The 20,426-nt window shown below is 40.7% G+C and overlaps 2 protein-coding genes across 8 annotated transcripts in view; one reads left to right on the top strand and one right to left on the bottom strand.

Annotated features, from left to right (window-relative positions):
• MED12L (mediator complex subunit 12L) overlaps positions 1-20,426 on the top strand; it is a 506,270-nt gene that overhangs the window by 392,417 nt on the left and 93,427 nt on the right. The gene's annotated exons all lie outside the window — the stretch shown is intronic.
• On the bottom strand, positions 73-12,319 carry P2RY13 (purinergic receptor P2Y13). The gene is made up of 2 exons (XM_019960811.2): positions 12,187-12,319; positions 73-11,727 (listed from the first exon to the last, which is right to left on the bottom strand). Exon 2 carries the CDS (start codon positions 11,710-11,712, stop codon positions 10,711-10,713), a length of 1,002 nt encoding a protein of 333 aa, XP_019816370.2. The 5' UTR covers positions 11,713-11,727; positions 12,187-12,319; the 3' UTR covers positions 73-10,710.

Below are 20,426 nucleotides of genomic sequence, written 5' to 3'. Positions count from 1 at the left end.
TAATGTTGTCCTCACTGAGATTGGTATCTTTAGGTCCCTATGTTTGAATTACTGTGTTTAATCTGTCCTTTGAAATGATTAGTATCTATTAGGTCTGCTTTATATAAAGCTGCTTACCTTTTTCTGGTATGAGAACTTGATCTGTAATGGTCAGTTAAAGGGAAGGGATGCTGTGGAGACAAATCTGGAGATACGCCTGCATCTGACTCCTGCCCTCATATTGATACTCTCTCCTGTGTTCTGCTGTTTGATTCAGCTCCTCATTTTGGAAGTCTTGGTTGTGAGGGATGCTGTCAGTACTGATAGATACAGCCCCATAACTGGGGGTCCTATAGATTGCTTTGTGAACTTCAGCCTGTCCACTTAGGAGCTTTCTTACTTTGGGCAAGTCATTATTACATCTGAGCTTCAGTTTCTTCTTCTGAAAGATGGCTGCCTTGTAAGGGTGTAAAGTCTAAATGGGATAATCTATAGGATAATTCCCACAGTGTTTGAAACTTGGTTGGTGCTTAGTAAGCAGTATCATTTTTTGTTTGTTTCGTCTTGCTTTTGTTTTTGATCAGAGGGCAGAGGGAGAGTATATAAATGAATATAAATAGCAGTAATTTCTCTGAATGTAAAGTTGGAATGATTATAAATTCCAACTAGAAAGTCAAAGTCGTTAATAATGTTTTGGTTACCCTTAGAAAGCTCTTGGTTTTCCTTTAGTGATGTCATGGTGATACTTGAAATACTTTTTATATTCTTTCTTGATAGCTTTCTCTTCTGAAAAGGAGGAAATCAGGGCTAGCTTATTCCAGATTGGGATATTGTGGGAAGGTATAAAAGTTGAGGCCAGGCTATGTGGGTTAAGAAGAGGAGTGGTCTCTGCAGGGTTATGGCATTCAGGTTAATGCTTCGCTCATGAGTTCAGGCATCCTTCGCTACGGGAAATGTCAGTGATAGAACTAAATAGAATAAAAAGCATGAAAAGCATAGAGAAATATGATACGGATATGATAAAAATTTAATGCACGAAGCTACGATTTTTTATAACTATGAAACTATTCAGGTATGTATTAGTTAAAACTCTTTAAGATGAATACCACTAAGTATGATCACATACAGGCATATAATGTTTAAGCTGAATTTAAAAAACAGAGTTGAATATTCTATTGCTGTGCCTTAGAATTTCTATCCTTTATTGAGTCCATCTTTGCCTGAAATGTTCCCTTGGTATCTCTAATTTTCTTGAAGAGATTTCCAGTCTTTCCCATTCTGTTGTTTTCCTCTATTTTTCTGCATTGATCGCTGAGGAAGGCTTTCTTATCTCTCCTTGCTATTCTTTGGAACTCTGCATTCAAATGGGTATTCCTTTTCTCCTTTGCTTTTCACTTCCTTTCTTTTCACAGCTATTTGTAAGGCCTCCCCAGACAGACATGCTTTTTTGTGTTTCTTTTTCTTGGGGATGGTCTTGATCCCTGTCTCCTGTACAATGTCATGAGCCTCCGTCCATAGTTCATCAGGCACTCTGTCTATCAGATATAGGCCCTTGAATCTATTTGTCACTTCCACTGTATAATCATAAGGGATTTGATTTAGGTCATACCTGAATGGTCTAATGGTTTTCCCCACTTTGTTCAATTTAAGTCTGAATTTGGTAATAAGGAGTTCATGATCTGAGCCACAGTCAGCTCCTGGTCTTGTTTTTGCTGATTGTATAGAGCTTCTCCATCTTTGGCTGCAAAGAATATAATAAATCTGATTTCGGTGTTGGCCACCTGGGGATGTCCATGTGTATAGTCTTCTCTTGTGTTATTAGACGAGGGTGTTTGCTGTGATCAATGTGTTTTCTTGGCAAAACTCTATTAGCTTTTGCCCTGCTTCATTCTGAACTCCAGGGCCAAATTTGCCTGTTAAGAAGAGGTGGTAAGAATACACAGAAGAACTGTACAAAAAAGATCTTCACGACCCAGATAATCACGATGGTGTGATCACTGACCTAGAGCCAGACATTCTGGAATGTGAAGTCAAGAGGGCCTTAGGAAGCATCACTACGAACAAAGCTAGTGGAGGTGATGGGATTCCAGTTGAACTATTTCAAATCCTGAAAGACGATGCTGTGAAAGTGCTGCACTCAATATGCCAGCAAATTTGGAAAATTCAGCAGTGGCCACAGGACTGGAAAAGGTCAGTTTTTATTCCAATCCCTAAGAAAGGCAATGCCAAAGAACGCTCAAACTACCACACAATTGTACTCATCTCACACGGTAGTAAAGTAATGCTCAAAATTCTCCAAGCCAGGCTTCAGCAATATATGAACCGTGAACTTCCAGGTGTTCAAGCTGATTTTAGAAAAGGCAGAGGAACCAGAGATCAAATTGCCAACATCCGTTGGATCATGGAAAAAGCAAGAGAGTTCCAGAAAAACATCTATTTCTGCTTTATTGACTATGCCAAAACCTTGGACTGTGTGGATTACAATAAACTGGGAAAATTCTGAAAGAGATGGGAATACCAGTCCACCTGACCTGCCTCTTGAGAAACCTGTATGCAGGTCAGGGAGCAACAGTTAAACTGAACATGGAACAACAGACTGGTTCCAAATAGGAAAAGGAGTATGTCAAGACTATATATTGTCACCCTGCTTATTTAACTTCTATGCAGAGTACATCACGAGAAATGCTGGGCTGGAAGAAGCACAAGCTGGAATCAAGATTTCTGGGAGAAATATCAATAACCTCAGATATGCAGATGACACCACCCTTATGGCAGAACGTGAAGAAGAATTAAGAGCCTCTTGATGAAAGTGAAAGAGGAGAGTGAAAAAGTTGGCTTAAAGCTCAACATTCAGAAAACGAAGATCATGGCATCTGGTCCCATCACTTCATGGGAAATAGATGGGGAAACAGTGGAAACAGTGTCAGACTTTATTTTTGGGGACTCCAAAGTCACTGCAGATGGTGCTTGCAGACATGAAATTAAAAGACGCTTACTCCTTGGAAGGAAAGTTATGACCAACCTAGATAGCATATTCAAAAGCAGAGACATTACTTTGCCAACAAAGGTCCATCTAGTCAAGGCTATGGTTTTTCCAGTGGTCATGTATGAATGTGAGAGTTGGACTGTGAAGAAAGCTGAGTGCCGAAGAATTGATGCTTTTGAAGTGTGATGTTGGAGAAGACTCTTGAGAGTCCCTTGGACTGCAAGGAGATCAGTCCTGGATGTTCTTTGGAAGGAATGATGCTAAAGCTGAAACTCCAATACTTTGGCCACCTGATGCCAAGAGCTGACTCATTTGAAGAGACCCTGATGCTGGTAAAGATTGAGTAGGAGGAAAAGGGGACGACAGAGGATGAGATGGTTGGATGACATCACGGACTTAATAAACACAAGTTTGAGTAAACTCTGGGAGTTGGTGATGGTCAGGGAGGCCTGGCTTGCTGTGGTCCATGGAGTCACAAGGAGTCAGACAGGACTGAGCAACTGAACTGAACTGATGCTTTAGAAAGTTACATTTGTCAAGTAAGTTTTATTGCAGAAGAGGTGAATGTTCACATGCTGAGTGAAGTTCTGAGTTTTTAAAATCATTGGTTTACCTACCATGGGGCTTACCAGGTAGCTCAGTGGTAAAGAATCTGCCTGCCAATGCAGGAGATGCAAGTTCGATCCCTGGGTTGGAAAGATCCCCTGGAGTAGGAAATGGCAACCCACTCCAGTATTTGTGCCTGGAGAGTCTCATGGACAGAGAAACCTGGTGGGCTGCTGTCCATAGGATCAAAAAGAGTCAGATGTGACTGAGTGACTGAGCATGAGTTACTTACTATGAGTCTCAAATTCAGTTCCCTTTTCATTCATTTTTCCTTTCTCTTTGATTACTCCTCCCCATATTCTCTGTTTTCATGCCTGTCACTTAATGGTGATCCCCAATTCCTTTCTCCCTGTACTGTACTAGAATGGGTGTGGGCTGGGCATCAGAAACCCAGGGAACGTGGGTTTGCCACGTCGGCACACCCGTTTTCTGCCCACAGCTGGTTTTCTTGGTTGTATGGTTCTACCCTTTGTGTGATCTGTGCGCCTGCTGTGTTGCCTGTTTCAGGTGGATCATCTTTCCTGTGCATTGCATGAGAAACATGCGAAGAAGCTACTCCAGCTGTTCTTAGGAATGCTTGGAAAAAGCTGAGCTAATCTAACAGCTGTTCTTATTTCCTCCTTGCAATGCTTGTCAACTGACTGGTCCTTCATGGCAAGTGTAGCTTGTCGTCCCTCCCTTCCCATTAGAAACTGGGGCTCCACCCACCTCCTCTTCAAGTGACCACTGACCTCACAGTTGTCCATTCGTCACATTTGACCTCCCCAGAGTGTGTGATTCTGTGGACTATCACTTCCTCCTTGAATCTCTCTTGTTCCTTGGTTCCCAGGGAACGTCTTGTTGCTCCTTGTTGTTCATCGATCCAGTCCCGGGCACCATTCCTCCTTTTCTGTCTGTTTTGTCCATGAGACTTGGGTAGCGTGGCCTCTGAGGTGCATAGCTCATTCCTTCTTTTCTCCCTTTCTTGGGAAAGATTATTCCCACAGCTTCTGATCTGACTCTGTCTTGAGAGCCCTGGATCCATATTTTGCCTCCACTAGGTAGTCTCCTTGACTCAGCTCCCTCACTGGTGCTTCATATTCAACATAACTTCATGGTACAGCACGTCACGCAAGCTAATGTTCCTCAAAGCAATGCTTCTTGATTGGGAGGGGGTGCAAGGGGGATTATGGACCCCATTGAGAATACATTTTGCATAGTTATCACATACGTTTTATATAGAAACCCCTTCTGTCCTGTGGTGTTGGACTCAAAACCTCTCTCTCTCTGAAAATGTCTCTAAGGTCCATATCAGATTTCTTTCCACTTGGCTCTTAACAGTGTATGGATGAAAGACTTCTTTAATTGATCTCCTAGCCTCAGTGGCTCTATTAATCCAGAATCATCATCTTGCTGACAAATTGATTTTCCTAAAGCACAGCATAGAGAACATAGTCTTCACTTCAGCCACCTACAGTGGCTCAGAGAGAACTCCAAACACCCCAACAACCCCAAAGTGCTGTGCCATGGGGCCCCACGCTCACTTCTCAGGCTCATCCCCCACCCCAACACATGCTTCAGCAGCCTGAACAGTCCCCCTGCCCCCGACCCCGTGGCCCCTCTCACTGGACCACAGCTCAGTGCCCAAGCCCCTGAACTTTCCTCCAAACTGCTCTGAGTGCTGCAGGGTGTCCTTTCAAAGGCTCTGGTTCTTCATCAGGGCCCAGCTCACACTTCCACCTCCCCCGAGCCTTTCCTCACTTTGTCCATCCGGCATTAGCTGCCTTTTTCTCTGAGCTGCTTTGGTGAGCTAATTCTGTCTCTTATTCTGGGAGCTGATGGCTCAACAGGTAAAGAACCTGCTGCAATGCCAAAAACACAGAAAACGCGGCTTCAGTCCCTGGGTGGGGAAGATCCCCTGGAGAAGGAAATGGCAATCCACTCCAGTATTCTTGCTTGAAAAAGTCTTGTGGACAAAGAAACCTGGCAGGCTACTGTCCAAAAGGTTGCAAGGAATTGCGCACGACTGAGTGAGTGACCACATTCCACAAACCACATTTTTATTCATGGTGGTCTGTGTGCAGACTCCAGAGAGCCCAGGGGCCCTGCATGAAGCACACGATGAAGGGTTGATGGGCTCAATGAATCAGCTATCCTATGCTTTGTGATGTGACTCCTCTTAAGGGCTGGAGGGGTGCCCACAGGTCTCTGAGGACTCGTGGTGGAACTGTGCATATCCCTGAGGTTGTTGAAACTCTTTTGTGTTGAGACCTCTCTCTTTGGGAGCCCCCTTCTTATCAGTGTCACAGTGGGGACTTGAGGTCACTCCTGGAGGAATTGGGCTTGTTGTGTCTGTGAGGTGTGGTCTGGAGGCCACCCGCTGGGTGTCTGTTCCAGCTCTGTCTCTGCTGGTGCTGGGATCATGGGCACCAGCACAAGGCATCTGTTCACTTTGTGCCTCAGTTTTCTTTTTGTTTCCTCCCCTTCAGGGAGCCCTGTAGTGTCCATCTCCTGGGATAGAGTGAGAAATAGAAAGGTAATAATCCTTGTAAGGTCATACTTAGCGATATGCCGCACACACAGTAAAAGAGTGTAAGGTCCTGGGAGGTGCCTGTTAGCTTCGAGGTCAAGGATAATTAGCTGGCAGTATGTGGGCTGCTGTGGCCCACACATGATGTATGTTTTTCTGGGGCCAGGGAGTGGGGGAGTGGCTATGGAGGTGGAGTGAATTGAAGTCGCTCAGTCTTTGTCTGACTTTTTGCAACCCCATGGACTGTAGCCTACCAGGCTCCTCAGTCCATGGAATTTTCCAGGCAAGAGTACTGGAGTGGGTTGCCATTTCCTTCTCCAGGGGATCTTCCCGACCCAGGGATTGAACCCGGGTCTCCCACATTGCAGGCTGATGCTTTACCATCTGAGCCACCAGGGAAAATAACAAGTAATATGGCAGAAGAGACTGGATTTAAGGTTTCTCTTGAGAACATTAGAAAATCTGTGGTAGACAGTTGTTAAGGATAGATGGTTATGGTCAGAAACCAGAGTCTGAATTAGTCTTATCTTTGTTACAAGCTCTTTGACTCCATGCAAGTTGCTTAACTTCTCTGGTTCTCAGCTTCTTTATATCTGAATTGGCAATAACTATAGCACTTGGTCTAGGTTTTCCTAGACCAAGTCTAGGAAGGTCTAACTAGGTGTTCCCAGGTGGCTCAGTGGTAAAGAATCCACCTGCAGTGCAGGAGATGCAGGTTTGATCTCTGGGTCAGGAAGATACTCTGGAGTAGGAAATGGCAACCCACTGCAGTATTCTTGCCTGGGAAGTCCCATGGACGGAGGAGCCTGGTGGGCTACAGGCCATGGGGTTGCAGAGTTGTGTGTGCAGAGCATGCATACACAGTACTTGACAGGCTTCCTGGGATTATTACTGGGAACAGTATACTTAACGATCTTGACACACTTCCCTGGTACACAGTAAATAGTAGATAATGTGTTTTGTTTTTGTTGTTGCTGGTGCTGATTTTACTATCGCTATGGCTACCAGTTAGCAACTCCGGGTCCAAATTCCCTCCTGTGCCAACAGTTGGCATTGAATAAGTAGATGCTCGCCCCCAGGTGGGACACGAACTTTCCAGGTAACCATAGTTCATGTCACTGCCTGTCACCTTATATGTGTCCTGCTCCCTTAATAACAGTTGTGTTTGTCTCCTGTTGACAGATCCCACCGTTGGACATTCATGTCCAAGAGTACTGTGCTTTATGGTTCTTAACATGTGGCCCAAATTGATAGCATCCTTATCTCCTCTCCTGGAAACTTCTTCTCAGTTTTCAGCCCAGACCTAGTGAATCAGAAACTCTGGGGGCAGGCCTAGTGATCTACTCTTAGAGCTGGTTCTGTTAAAGTTTGACTACTGGTTTCACACATGTACTATATTCATATTACCTATATTTGGTTTCCATGTCAAGTTTAAAGTGTTGTGTTTTGGTTTTAGGCACTTCAAATGATGTGTAAATTGCACACCAGGGCTGCTTTTCAACATGTGCTTCCTAAGTGGTTCACACAACTGGGTATGGGTTCCTCTGCTTGGAGGTTTTGTTCTGGTGACATCGATGTGTATGTGCACTTTGATCTCTTAACTTACTGGAGGAATACATACCCAGGGAGATGGTGAGAGAACTTCAGAAAGAAGACCTTAGAAAGTTACGGAACAAGCTGCATTTAAATGAATCTGGAACGTATGAAGTGATGAGATGAACACGACTGAATTGAACAATTATTTTATGTTCTGATGTCACGACCACTTTATCAGCCAGCTAACTCCTGTGAGCTGGGAATTCACGCTGCTTCTCTGTCTCTTCCTTCCCCCTTTACAGTGCTTTCTCTTGGTTTCCGAAGAATAATTCTGTATCGGGACAATACACTGTCCTACTTCCCCTGCATCAGGGGTATTTGGAAGGCCTTATTCAATATAAATATTTACATTTTAGATTTTTACAAAAGCCCTTCATTATGCTATGAGCTTGTGGGGTTTACCAAAGCTACTATTTTTCCCCACCTGTCTTCTGTGTCATTAATGACTATGGCTATAGTGCCCCATTCTGTGAGTCTTCTAGATTTTAGTGTTTGTGATTGCTAGTTTGGGAAGTTCTTCTCAGGTAGTTGCTTTTCATTTTGTGGATGTGATTTTATGATGATTCTTCTCTAAGTTCTTGGTAGATTATTTCGTTCTATACCTCAGGTAGTCTGCTTTTGACTGTAATATTACTATAATGGAATATAAAATAAATATCTCTGGAGGACAGATATACTACTGAAATTTTATCTTGAAAGATAGTTCTAAAATATATTTCTTGTCTATATCCATTCAGTGTATATTGAAACTATTTATATGTAAAATATACATGGGTTATATCACCAAGCCTAGTTTGATGGGTGGCTTAGATGCAGTTACTTATAATACATTATTAGAGTCTGCTCATGATCACATAATGTACTCAGTGAACGTAACATGGGTTTAGTGGCATCTCTAATAGTCATTATGACTTAGTTCTTCTTGCAAATGAAAATCAGGCACTCAAAGTACTTTCTAAGAGTTTTGCTGATTGTGATATGCTACAGTTACAAATTTTATTTAACCAAAACCAACAGTACATAGCTTAAGTATTTTGTCAGTGGCTCTAAAATGGAAATGATGATAGACATTGGCCCCCAAGCTATACGTGTACTGTTCAGTAATCCTCCTTCCTTCCTGGTCATTCACTGATGAACCCAAGAACGCCCCCACTTCCCAGGCTTATGTGTACATGCATAGGAGACCAACTAAAAAGAGCTTGAGCTTTTAAGAAATTTATGTTATGTTTTGAAAAGTAAAACGTCAGTGAGAATTGGCTTCCCTTTTGCTTTTCTGGTATATAAAAATAAAGGTAGTTTGGTTTGTTATATTTTATCAAATATTTATTGATTGCACAATGGCCCACACTCTCTGCTCTCATAAGTGCACATAGGTTAATAAAAGAGTAGACACATCTGTGAATCAGTAATTACAAAGCAGTGTGATCATTACAATATTTGAGGTATGACAACATACAGATGAGGGAGTGATCGGGTTTGGGTGTTGGGAAGTTAGCCAGATGAGATTTCATGGACTGAGTACTGGCAACTTAAGAGTTCCATGGATGGGTAAATGTTTTCTTGGTGAGTCAGAGGGAAATTTATAAGTTCATTGACACAGGGGTAAAATAGGAGCATGGCATTTTCTGATACTCATAAACTTATATAAGAGAGTTCCAGGGATGGAATAACAGTTAGGAGAAGAGACTAGAAGGGTTGGGCAAGTTCCAGGGTCTTTGGGGCCATGGAAGAAGACATGGGCTTCACATTCTGATGGTTGTGTTGGAGCTACTGGCATATCTGCAGAGCATGAGTACTCCTTTGCACATTTTATCTAGAAGGCACAAATCAGCACCCACAACTGCAGATGAACATACTTTAAGGTTTTTTTTTTTTTTTTTAACCACAAAGGGATTCGGGAAAATGCAGAGATATATAAGTACAAGTAGGTTGTCATCCTCTAAAAATTTCCCAGTATGGATATTATTGATTCTGGGTCAGCATTTCTATCTATATACATACCAAGAAATGGCATAATAACATATTCTATTTAAAATATTAGTAATTTATTATCTGTTGAAAGTATCATGGGCGATACCAAGAAAACATGACATATTTCTGTCTTTAAAATATGTTGCCTTTCTTAAAGAATCCTGACCATCATTAGAGGATGCATTAGAATACTGCTAACTATAGGAAGCCTGCATTGAGTTTCTACCCAGATGTGGGAGAAGTAGTTGTTTTCAACCAGAGATTGAACCAGAGATAAAGAGTGCGGAGGTGCTGGAAGGCTTTGCTGAATAGGTGGAATATTGAACCACTGTTAAGAGTATCTGCTGGGCAGAGGGAAGATGCCAAAGAATAAGAATACAGTATTCTTACTCTCGCATGGTACACACTTAGGATGTATTACGGTATTTTATATGACTTAATACTGCTGCTCGTGCATTCTGTAGTGTAGTGGCATACTGGGGAAGAGGCCATTTGTAATTGTAAGGAGAAATACCTTCATCTGGAGTCAAAGGGCTTTCTGACCTACTCCCCAGAGGCTTTCCATCTAGCATCCATTTCAACCTCTAGCTTCAGCTTTCACCAAAGGACTTGCAAGTTGTTTTTTTTTGTTGTTGTTGGTTTTTTAAATTGGCAAGTGGGATACAAAAGCAGTAGTGTTGTTTGAATTACATGTGCAAAAGAATTTGAAGAGGCATTTTAGAGTGAAGGAATATATTTTTTTATATTTAAAAAAATATGTGTTTTTAGAAACATACATTTCCCCATAATACACCTTTTCCAAAGTGGAAGTGAATGCTCTTGAAAAGGTGACCTCTAGTGGCCACCATTTGCTTCCTATTATGCTTTCCCTTACTAAGGCTTTATTCTGCTTATGAATAGATTGCAGTGGAATTAAAGTTGACATGATCCTTTCTATGAACCAGGATAGTAAAAAGTAACAAAACTTTTGTTCTAATCCATTTTTTTTCATTGCTTTGGTTTGATTTCTAAGTAAATTGTCATTTGAAGTCTCATCAATAAATAGTTAACTATGATAAAGTTATCAGCCTAGGGTTATATTGTCCGACTGACTCGTATGATTTTCCTGAGTGAATGCTGCGATCTGCCTCCCTTTCATGCACGGTAGCCTCTCTCTGAACCTTTTACATAAGAGTATATATATTAAGGGGTCCATGCAAATGTTAGTTGCTGCCAAAAAGAGAGTTGTTTCTTTAGCTAGAAACAGTTGATTTTGCAGTCGACAATCAGTCTTACTGTTGGTTTGACTGTGAGTATATGGGATTCTGGAGAAGTGAAATGGAGCAAAACACACAAAGAAGACAGCCACGACAACAAACACTTTACCTTCTAGCCTTTTGTTGTTCTTGCTGTCCTTACTCTTGGACTTCCTGTAAGAATCATACACCTTTTTTGCAATAACCGTATAGAAGAGAAGCATTAGGACAAAAACAGTCCAGAAGATGAACTGGGAAATGTAATTCACTGCTTCGTGCCATTTCAGCCCCAGAGGACCCTTTAAGGAGGCGCACTTTTTCACAGAAGATGGTGTTGCTTCCTTGTTGCTCAAGATCATGTTTGGCAGCGAGAGGAGGAACAAAAAGAGCCAGATGAGGGTTGAGACCCCTTTTGCAAAAGCAGGTTTCTGTACGAAGAATTTTCCGAAAGGTCTGATGATCTTGAGGAACCTGTCAAAGGCTATGAGCCCCAGCAGGGTAATGCCCACGTACATGGACTCATAAAAGATAACGGCAGAGAAACGACACACAAAGGCTCTGAGCTGCCAGGGTCCGAGACGGGCGTCGGAGAGGATTTTAAATGGAAGCATGAGTGTCATTATCAAGTCAGCCACCAAAGTGTTTTTGAGGTATACAATGAAGGTGGAGGAGCTGGGAATATGAATGAACACCCACAGGGCCAAACTGTTCAGCAGGATGCCCACGAAGAAAACAATAGTGTAGATGGCCGGGAACACCAACTGTGCTGTCTTCAGGTCTCTGGGACACCGCTCAGACCCGTTGAAGCCCTTCATCACTGTCACATTCATGGTTTCCAGCGTCAGCTGTTAAAAAACATATACACAAAGTAAAACAAGAAGCATTTCATGATTTCAAAATGCTCCTTGTTAAAAATAGACTTTAGCTTTGCACCGTGTTTACACCTTAAATTTATTCATCACATTTAATAAATCAGTTGAGAAAGCACATGTTGTTTCTGGCTAGCATTTTTAAAGCCCATAGTACAGTTTAGGTACTTAATTAACAGTCCCATTCCTTTCACACCCTTATGAAATCCAGATAACAGATTCTACCCCATTCACAGGTTCTACTTTTAACTAACATGGCAGTAAAATAAAACTGGCTAAGAGGTAAAAGTATTCACAATGTTGGGGAACATTGTGTCATTTCCTGTGCTTATAATCTATGGTTTATAGAATGTTAAACTTTAAAAAGCATTTTGCCCTCTTGAAAATATTCTATCGTTTATAAGCAAGCCATTCATAATAACAATTGAAATTCACCTTTATTTGGAAGGAAACTCAGCTCACTGTCTTGCGATCGATCGAGGCAGTCATTAGTTGAGCCCATGAAAGACATGGAGCAAATGCTGTTCTGCTTTCTTATACCAAGTTTCCTTCCTCATTTTCACGTGCGCAGTTGAGATCCATTAGAACCTCTTCATGTGTAATCCTCTGAGGGGTTCTCTAATAAGGAACCTCTTTATTTTAAACTTATGTACTGTTAAGGTACTATGGTTTGAATAAATCAGTTCAGTTGCAGTCATTTTTATATTTTTCTTATATAATAACGTTCCTGCAGTTTACCTTCTCTACATGTTCAATGAAATTTTTAATGCCTTATAATAACAGGAGGGAGAAATGTAAAGAAAATAGCCTTAAATTATAGGAGAGTAAGTGTTGACTCTAAAACCAGACAGCATGATCATCTGCACCCTTGTAGACTGGTTTTTTCAGAAATTTGTGTGTGTTGGGGTGACCTAATGATTTCTGTAGACATTTATCTTAATCTTTGGTTTGGTCTTTCAACCTTTGAGAGATGAAGTGATATGTTTTCTAAGAGGTAAGGCCTATTAGACCCAGATTTTGGGGGTTAGAATTTCAGAATCACGTGTTACTGGGTAGTAGATAATAGACAAATGATTTAGTAGCTTTGTGCCTCATTTTCCCCATCTGTATTTTCCCCTGGGTTTAATTACACTGCATGCTTCAGCGCTTAGAGACTGAGATGAGCGCCTAGAATAGTGCTCACTACGGGTGAGGTATGAAAAAAATGTTTGCTACTCACTGCAGATTTAAATGGAAATACACTATTTTACTTACGGGAAAGCCATTTTTGGAACTCTCTTCCTGTATTTGTGGCTTTGCAAAGTGCTAAAGATTTCAGGAATTTCATCAACCTTGAGCCGAGTTCTGTAAAATTTCTGAAAGGATGTAATTACTGCTTTTGTAAGGAGAAAGTTGTTGTCTATGAAGAAATGTTTCCTCACCAGATAAAGTGAATGAGGAAATCAGGAGATCTTATGAGGTAATGTGGAGTTCTCCATGGCGAGTTTCATTTCATATTTCTTGCTGTGAGTTTTACCACAGGATTGGACTAGACTGTTGTGTTGGCTTGATCGAGCATTTTCAGTGAATTCTGAGAATTCAGTATCCCACTGGACATTTTTCTGAGAGAATAGGATGCCTAATAATTTGGGTTGAAACTACCATTGTGGTGGCACAGTTTGAAAAATTGGTGTTTTGGCAGAGGAATTGATAAGAAAGCTGTGGTATATATACACGATGGAATATTACTCAGCTATTTAAAAGAATGCATTTGAATCAGTTCTAATGAGGTGGATGAAACTGGAGCCTATTATACAGAGTGAAGTAAGTCAGAAAGGAAAACATCAATACAGTATACTAATGCATATATATGGAATTTAGAAAGATGGTAACGATGACCCTATATGCGAGACAGCAGAAGAGACACAGATATAAAGAACAAACTTTTGGACTCTGTTGGAGAAGAAGGCAAGGGTGGGATGATTTGAGAGAATAGCATTGAAACATGTATATTATCATATGTGAAATAGATCGCTAGTCCAGGTTCGATACATGAGATAGGGTGCTCAGGGCTGGTGCTCTGGGATGACCCTGAGGGATGGGATGGGGAGGGAGGGGGGAGGGGGTGTTAAGGATGGGGAACACATGTGGACACCCATGGCTGATTCATGTCGATGTATGGCAAACACCACTACAATATTGTAAAGTAATTAGCCTCCAATTAAAATAAATAAATTTAAAAAGAAAAGAAAAATTGATGTTTGAATTAGATAAATTGTTTCTTGGAAATACAGATTTTGAGTTTTATTAATGTTATGGAACATAATTAAAACATATATCCTTTTGTTTGCTTCAGTAGAGAATAAAAACAAACTTACAAAAATTTAAATAGAGGGATTAGACCTATGTAATTAAGTATAAATTTCCTGATGGCTGCATTATTTAGATGTAGGTTTGGGATAGTTTCAGTTTAAACAAGGGAAATGCTGTATAAGTTAATTTCATAATATGAAAACTGGAAATCACTTTTTGGTCAAATTTCAAAATGCCAAAGAGTAGGAAACCTCAAAAGAGGAACTGATTTATGGTGGCATTTCTAGAGTTACAGAAGTATCTTCTCTTAAATGTAGGTTTCAAAATGTTTGACCATAGGAAATATCCAACAGACTCCTTTATGTCTCTGTGCTTCATACATGTTAGCCAGTGGTCTCTTAGTTTACAGCAGCGCTGGTGCCCACTGGGGTAGGGTCCTCTGCCTTGATGATGCACCTGAGAGGCTGTGATGGGACAGGAGCAGTGCTCGCGAGCCAGAGTGTCTGGGTTCATTTCCTTATATTCCAGCTTACTTTTCTTGTGACCTTGGTCAAGTTACTTATGCTCTCTATGAAACCATTGCCCCCTCATAACAATGAAAATAAATAATAGCATTTGCTTCATTGGGTTGTTAAGGGTATAAAAATGTTTGAATGTTTGCCAGGTGCTTTGAATAACGCTTGTCAAGTGGTTCATGTTAGTCCATGTCTTGTTAAGTGAAATTAAAAATGGAGTACTCTCTATACCTGTGGGGATAGCTGACTAAAGGAGTGAATCAAAGAAGATATACCATGAAAGGTCCTAGAAATTATTCTGATTTGTCAGGTTCAAAACATTTAAAATCTCATCAGGCTCAAAGGGAATTTAGTCAAAACCAATGAAATCACACTAGCTATATACTGTTCTAAGTGATTATGTGGTCTTAAAGAAATCAGTCCTGAGTTGGAAGGACTGATGCTGAAGTGAAGCTCCAATACTTTGGCCACTTGATGTGAAGAACTGACTCATTGGAAAAGACCCTGTTGCTGAGAAAGATTGAGGGCAGAAGGAGAAGGGGACAACAGAGGATGACATGGTTGGATGGCATCACCGACTCGAATATGAGTTTGAGCAAGCTCCGGGAGGTGGTGAATGTCAGGGAAGCCTAGCCTGCTGCAGTCTATGGGGTCGCAAAGAGTTGGACATGACTGAGCAACTGAACTGAACTCTTAAAACAAGCTCAGAGATCCGTCCCATTTTACAGATGAGAAAATGGAATCTCAGGTGTTAAGCAGGTTGCCCAAAGTCCTGCAACTGAAGCCCTCTGCAAACCCACACCGTTTGGTTCCAGAGCCCCCACTTGGAACCAGCCCCTCTCTCTTCTGATTGCCAGAGACAGGATGAGTGTGGGAGTGGTTATCAAATTCTGGAGTTTTTGAGCTGGGTGTTTCTTATTGCTAAGTGAGGAGGTATAATCCACTTTCATGGATTTGTGAAACTGTTTGTCTCAGAGTGAGGTACTTGGTTGAAAACATAAATTGGTTTACAGCAGTATGATCAGGAGAGAGTTAAATATGTAAGGAAAAGTAATAGAAATTAGAAGCCTGCCAAATGGAAATAAATGAAGAATTTGTCATCTCCTTAGGGATTGTCTTTTGGATCAAACTCGACAGTATAAAGTTCCTGTCGATGTAACCAGTACCATATAAATAATGATTGAAAAGATGAGGAAGTATTTGCTTTCAGTTGAAATGAAAGTCAAAGTTGGAACTCCTGTACTCATAGAAGAGCCTTTTATTTCCCATCGAAGGATACCATGGTACTTTCCCAGATTATATGAAAGTGTTTAAAATCCCACACTGAATTAACCCAAGGTGAAAGCGAAGTGAAAGTGAAAGTTGCTCAGTTGTGTCCGACTCTTTGCGACCCCATGGACTCCATGGAATTCTTCAAGCCAGAATACTGGAGTTGGTAGCCTTTCTCTTCTCCAGGGGATCTTCCCAACCCAGGGATCAGACCCAGGTCTCCCACATTACAGGCAGAGTCTTTACCAGTTGAGCCACAGGGAAGCCCAAGAATACTGGAGTGGGTAGCCTATCCCTTATCCAGCAGATCTTCCTGACCCAGGAATTGAACCAGGGTCTCCTGCATTGCAGGAGGATTCTTTACCAACTGAGCTATCAGGGAAGCCCTAAGCCAAGGTGGTAGTAATCTAAAATGTATTATGCAGTTTAACATTACTGTAGTGTGTATACATAAATTTGGTATTGTAAAATCTCTACATATAACTGGAAACAGGCAATGCTGCTGCTAAGTCGCTTCAGTCGTGTCCGACTCTGTGCGACCCCAGAGACAGCAGCCCATCAAGGCGCCACCGTCCCTGGGATTCTCCAGGCAAGAACACTGGAGCGGGTTGCCATTTCCTTCTCCAATGCATGAAAGTGAAAAGTGAAAGGGAAGTCGCTCAGTCGTGTCTGACTCTTAGCGGCCCCATGGACTGCAGCCCACCAGGCTCCCCTGTCCATGGGATTCTCCAGGCAACAAGCAATAAATTTACACTATTATCTGAAATATTTATATTAGTATCCAGTTTCATAATTTTATTATAAAAGGAAAAAAAGTTTAAAGAATTCAGTTATTGACATTAATATACAGTAGAAAGTGAAAGTTCAGTCACTCAGTCGTGTCCAACTTTTGCTACCCCATGAATTGCAGCATTTCTCATGATATACTCTGCATATAAGTTAAATAAGCAGGGAGACAATATGCAGCCTTGATGTATTCCTTTCCAGTTTTGGAACCAGTCTGTTGTTCCATGTCCATTTCTAACTGTTGCTTCCTGACCTGCATATAGGTTTCTCAAGAGGCAGGTCAGGTGTTCTGGTATTCCCATCTCTTTCAGAATTTTCCACAGTTTATTGTGATCCACACAGTCAAAGGCTTTGGCATAGTCAGTAAAGCAGAAATAGATGTTTTTCTGGAACTCTTCTTGCTTTTTCGATGATCCAGCAGATGTTGGCAATTTGATCTCTGGTTCTTCTGCCTTTTCTAAAACCAGCTTGAACATCAGGAAGTTCACGGTTCATGTATTGCTGAAGCCTGCCTTGGAGAATTTTGAGCATTACTTTACTAGTATGTGAGATGAGTGCAATTGTGCGGTAGTTTGAGCATTCTTCGGCATTGCCTTTCTTAGGGATTGGAATGAAAACTGACCTTTTCCAGTCCTGTGGCCACTGCTGAGTTTCCCAAATTTGCTGGCATATTGAGTGCAGCACTTTCACAGCATCATCTTCCAGTATTTGAAATAGCTCAACTGGAATTCTGTCACCTCCACTAGCTTTGTTTGTAGTGATGCTTTCTAAGGCCCACTTGACTTCACATTCCAGGATGTCTGGCTTTAGGTGAGTGATCACATATTCATGATTATCTTGGTTGTGAAGATCTTTTTTGTACAGTTCTTCTGTGTATTCTTGCCACCTCTTCTTAATATCTTCTGCTTCTGTTAGGTCCATACCATTTCTGTCCTTTATCGAGTCCATCTTTGCATGAAATATTCCCTTGGTATCTCTAATTATCTTGAAGAGATATCTAGTCATTCCCATTCTGTTGTTTGCTTCTATTTCTTTGCACTGATCCCTGAGGAAGGCTTTCGTATCTCTTCTTGCTATTCTTTGGAACTCTGCATTCAGATGCTTATATCTTTCCTTTTCTCCTTTGCTTTTCACTTCCCTTCTTTTCACAGCTATTTGTAAGGCCTCCCCAGACAGCCATTTTACGCTTTTGCATTTCTTTTCCATGGGGTGGTGTACAAATATGTATATGTGTGTATATATATATTTATATTTATTGACATATTGGATCTTTGCTTCATTCCATGTTAGTATATGAAGATTTACTAACAATTTTTTAAAAAGGGTTATACTATATAAAGTTATCATAGTTTAAATAAGCCGTTGCTTTTGGGCATTTAAGTTTTTTTTCCCTCCAATTTTTCTCTATTAAAAACATGCTGTAGAGCAAATACCACTCCATGTATTTTTACGTATTTATTCTTACATATATTTATAGAAAGTTTCCTAGAAGTGGGATTTCTGGATCAAAGGATATGCATTGAAATGTTGAATGGTATTTTAAAAAGTTTTCCGGAAAGATTGTACTCATTTTTTGTCTCATCAAGTGGGATTATCCAACAAAATTGTTAAAAATCTTTTAAATCAATTCTGAATTTACAGGTGAAAAAAGCCATGTCATGTAAACATAAACTTGTTTATTAATGAGGGTGTATATCTTTTCATATTTTTAATATCTATTTGTATTTCTCTTGGGAATTGGTTTCTCTTGCCCCTTTCCCATTTTTATTTACTTATTTTGTTAAAGTCAGGCTGTTTCTTTTATTGGCTTGTAAGTATATTTGCATGTTTTGTTCCCACCAGCATCAGTGTAATCCCACTTTCCACTTTGCATGTTACCAGCCAGCCGTTATGACCTAGATCAGCCAGAGGAACCTACAGGTGTTTTCAGTGCAAAGCTGCTGAAACACTGAGATGCATGGAGAGAGGGCTCTTTCTCTGTGCAGTGCATTTCTTTGAAGTTTTAGGGTTCCAGTGCAGGGCTGTCAGTGTTCTAAACAGCCAGGTAGTAAATATTTGGGTTTTGTGGCCCCTCAGTCTGTCACAACTACTCCACCCTGTTGTTGTAACAGGCAGTCAGCCATAGATAAAACCTGGGTGGGTGTGGCTGTGTGCTAATTAAACCTTATAGACACTGAAATTTGAATGTCATACAACTTTGTGCAGTGTGAGGTTTTATTCTTCCGATTTTCCTCCTGCAAATATTTGAAAGTGTAAAAACCATGCTTAAATCACAGGTTGTATGAATCAGGTCCTGGGCTAGATTTGACTTGCAGGCTAAAATTTGTCACACCTGCTTTAGACTATTTATATAAGAAACCACTGGGAGAAAATGCCAGTAACCAGCATCATTTGGACTTCTTAGCCACTTTTATGGGCAAGACTATGTTTTGTCTGTCTCATCTTCTGAATCTGTATCTACAAAATTTGGTGTCTCTCTCTCTCTCTTTTGGAAGTTGTTGTGAAATGAGAGATATATTGTGTATATTAAAATTCCTAAAGCTAGAGATAGTGACATGTTCTGTGTAAAATGAGCACTCCATAAATAGTGATCTCTTAATCTATCTTGAATGGGTTCAGTTTGATATTTGATAAAGGAGTATATGCTTCTAATGTATTTGAATAAAAACCCTCAACTAAGTATGATTTAGAGTTTAATGTAAAATTTTCATATTATGTATAATAACCTAGATAATTCCAAATATTGAACAAGTTTGTTTATTTGTTTTGCAAAAGTATTGTAACACCATTAGCTTTTCTGGTTCTTTCTCTTATTGAAATCATCATCAGTGAATGAGTTTAATCCCAAATGAAAGATCAGTCAGGAAATCTCTGCCTGCCCTGCAGTCTTCCGACACCTAATGCAACCTTGACAGCATGACGTGGCCAGCTCTAATCCGTGGCCAATCTACTGTTGACTTGGCTAGATTGAGGAGTAGATTTGCCCTTTATGTTTCCTATATTCAAAGTAAGGTAGTCAGATTTGTTGATCCTTGTTTCTTTTCCAGCTCAAATATCCTGGTTTTCTTACAGAACGAATTTGCTCATGTGATATTAGAGTGAATTGCGTTGGTCTCTCTGGCAGAAATGGCTACTGCCTTGACCTAGCAGTAAGTCGAATATGCATCTTTTTTGATTCATGGCTCTGTGTGTGTCTCCACTGACATCCAGTGCTCACTTGCAGAAGTGCCAGAGAAGGAAATGTGGCTGCTTGAGAATAGATACCATGGCAACCCACTCCAGTACTCTTGCCTGGAGACTCCCAAGGACGGAGGAGCCTGGTAGGCTGCCGTCTACAGGGTCGCACAGAGTTGGACACGACTGAAACGACTTAGCAGAGAGTTAAATGAGCTCAGCTTTGTACTGAAATTTAACTTAGTAGAATAGAATCTATTATATTGGAGTTCAGTGAACTTCCTTTTACTACAGCTAATCCTTTTTATTTCTTCTCACATTATATTTAGATATTGGTATCTCTGCCTTGTATTTGGGAATCACCTCTGAGGATCATAAATAATTGATAAATCATGTCCATTTCCAAGTGCGATGTATGTTTTGTTTACATTAAAAAAACAATATGGCTTGTGTATAATCTCACAACATTATAAGTTTGACCTAATTTTTCATTTATGTATGAACTAATTGGATTCCCTGGTGGTTCAGTGGTAAAGAACCTGCCTGCCAATGCAGGAGAAGCAGGTTTGATCCCTTAGTTGGAAGGATCCCCTGGAGAAGGAAAAGGCAACCCACTCCAGTATTTTTGCCTGGGAAATC

Source organism: Bos indicus, chromosome 1 (assembly GCF_029378745.1).
Source record: "Bos indicus isolate NIAB-ARS_2022 breed Sahiwal x Tharparkar chromosome 1, NIAB-ARS_B.indTharparkar_mat_pri_1.0, whole genome shotgun sequence".
Classification (NCBI taxonomy): Eukaryota; Metazoa; Chordata; class Mammalia; order Artiodactyla; family Bovidae; genus Bos; species Bos indicus.
Note: the sequence above shows the minus strand (reverse complement) of the source record. Positions and strands in the feature narration are given on the sequence as shown.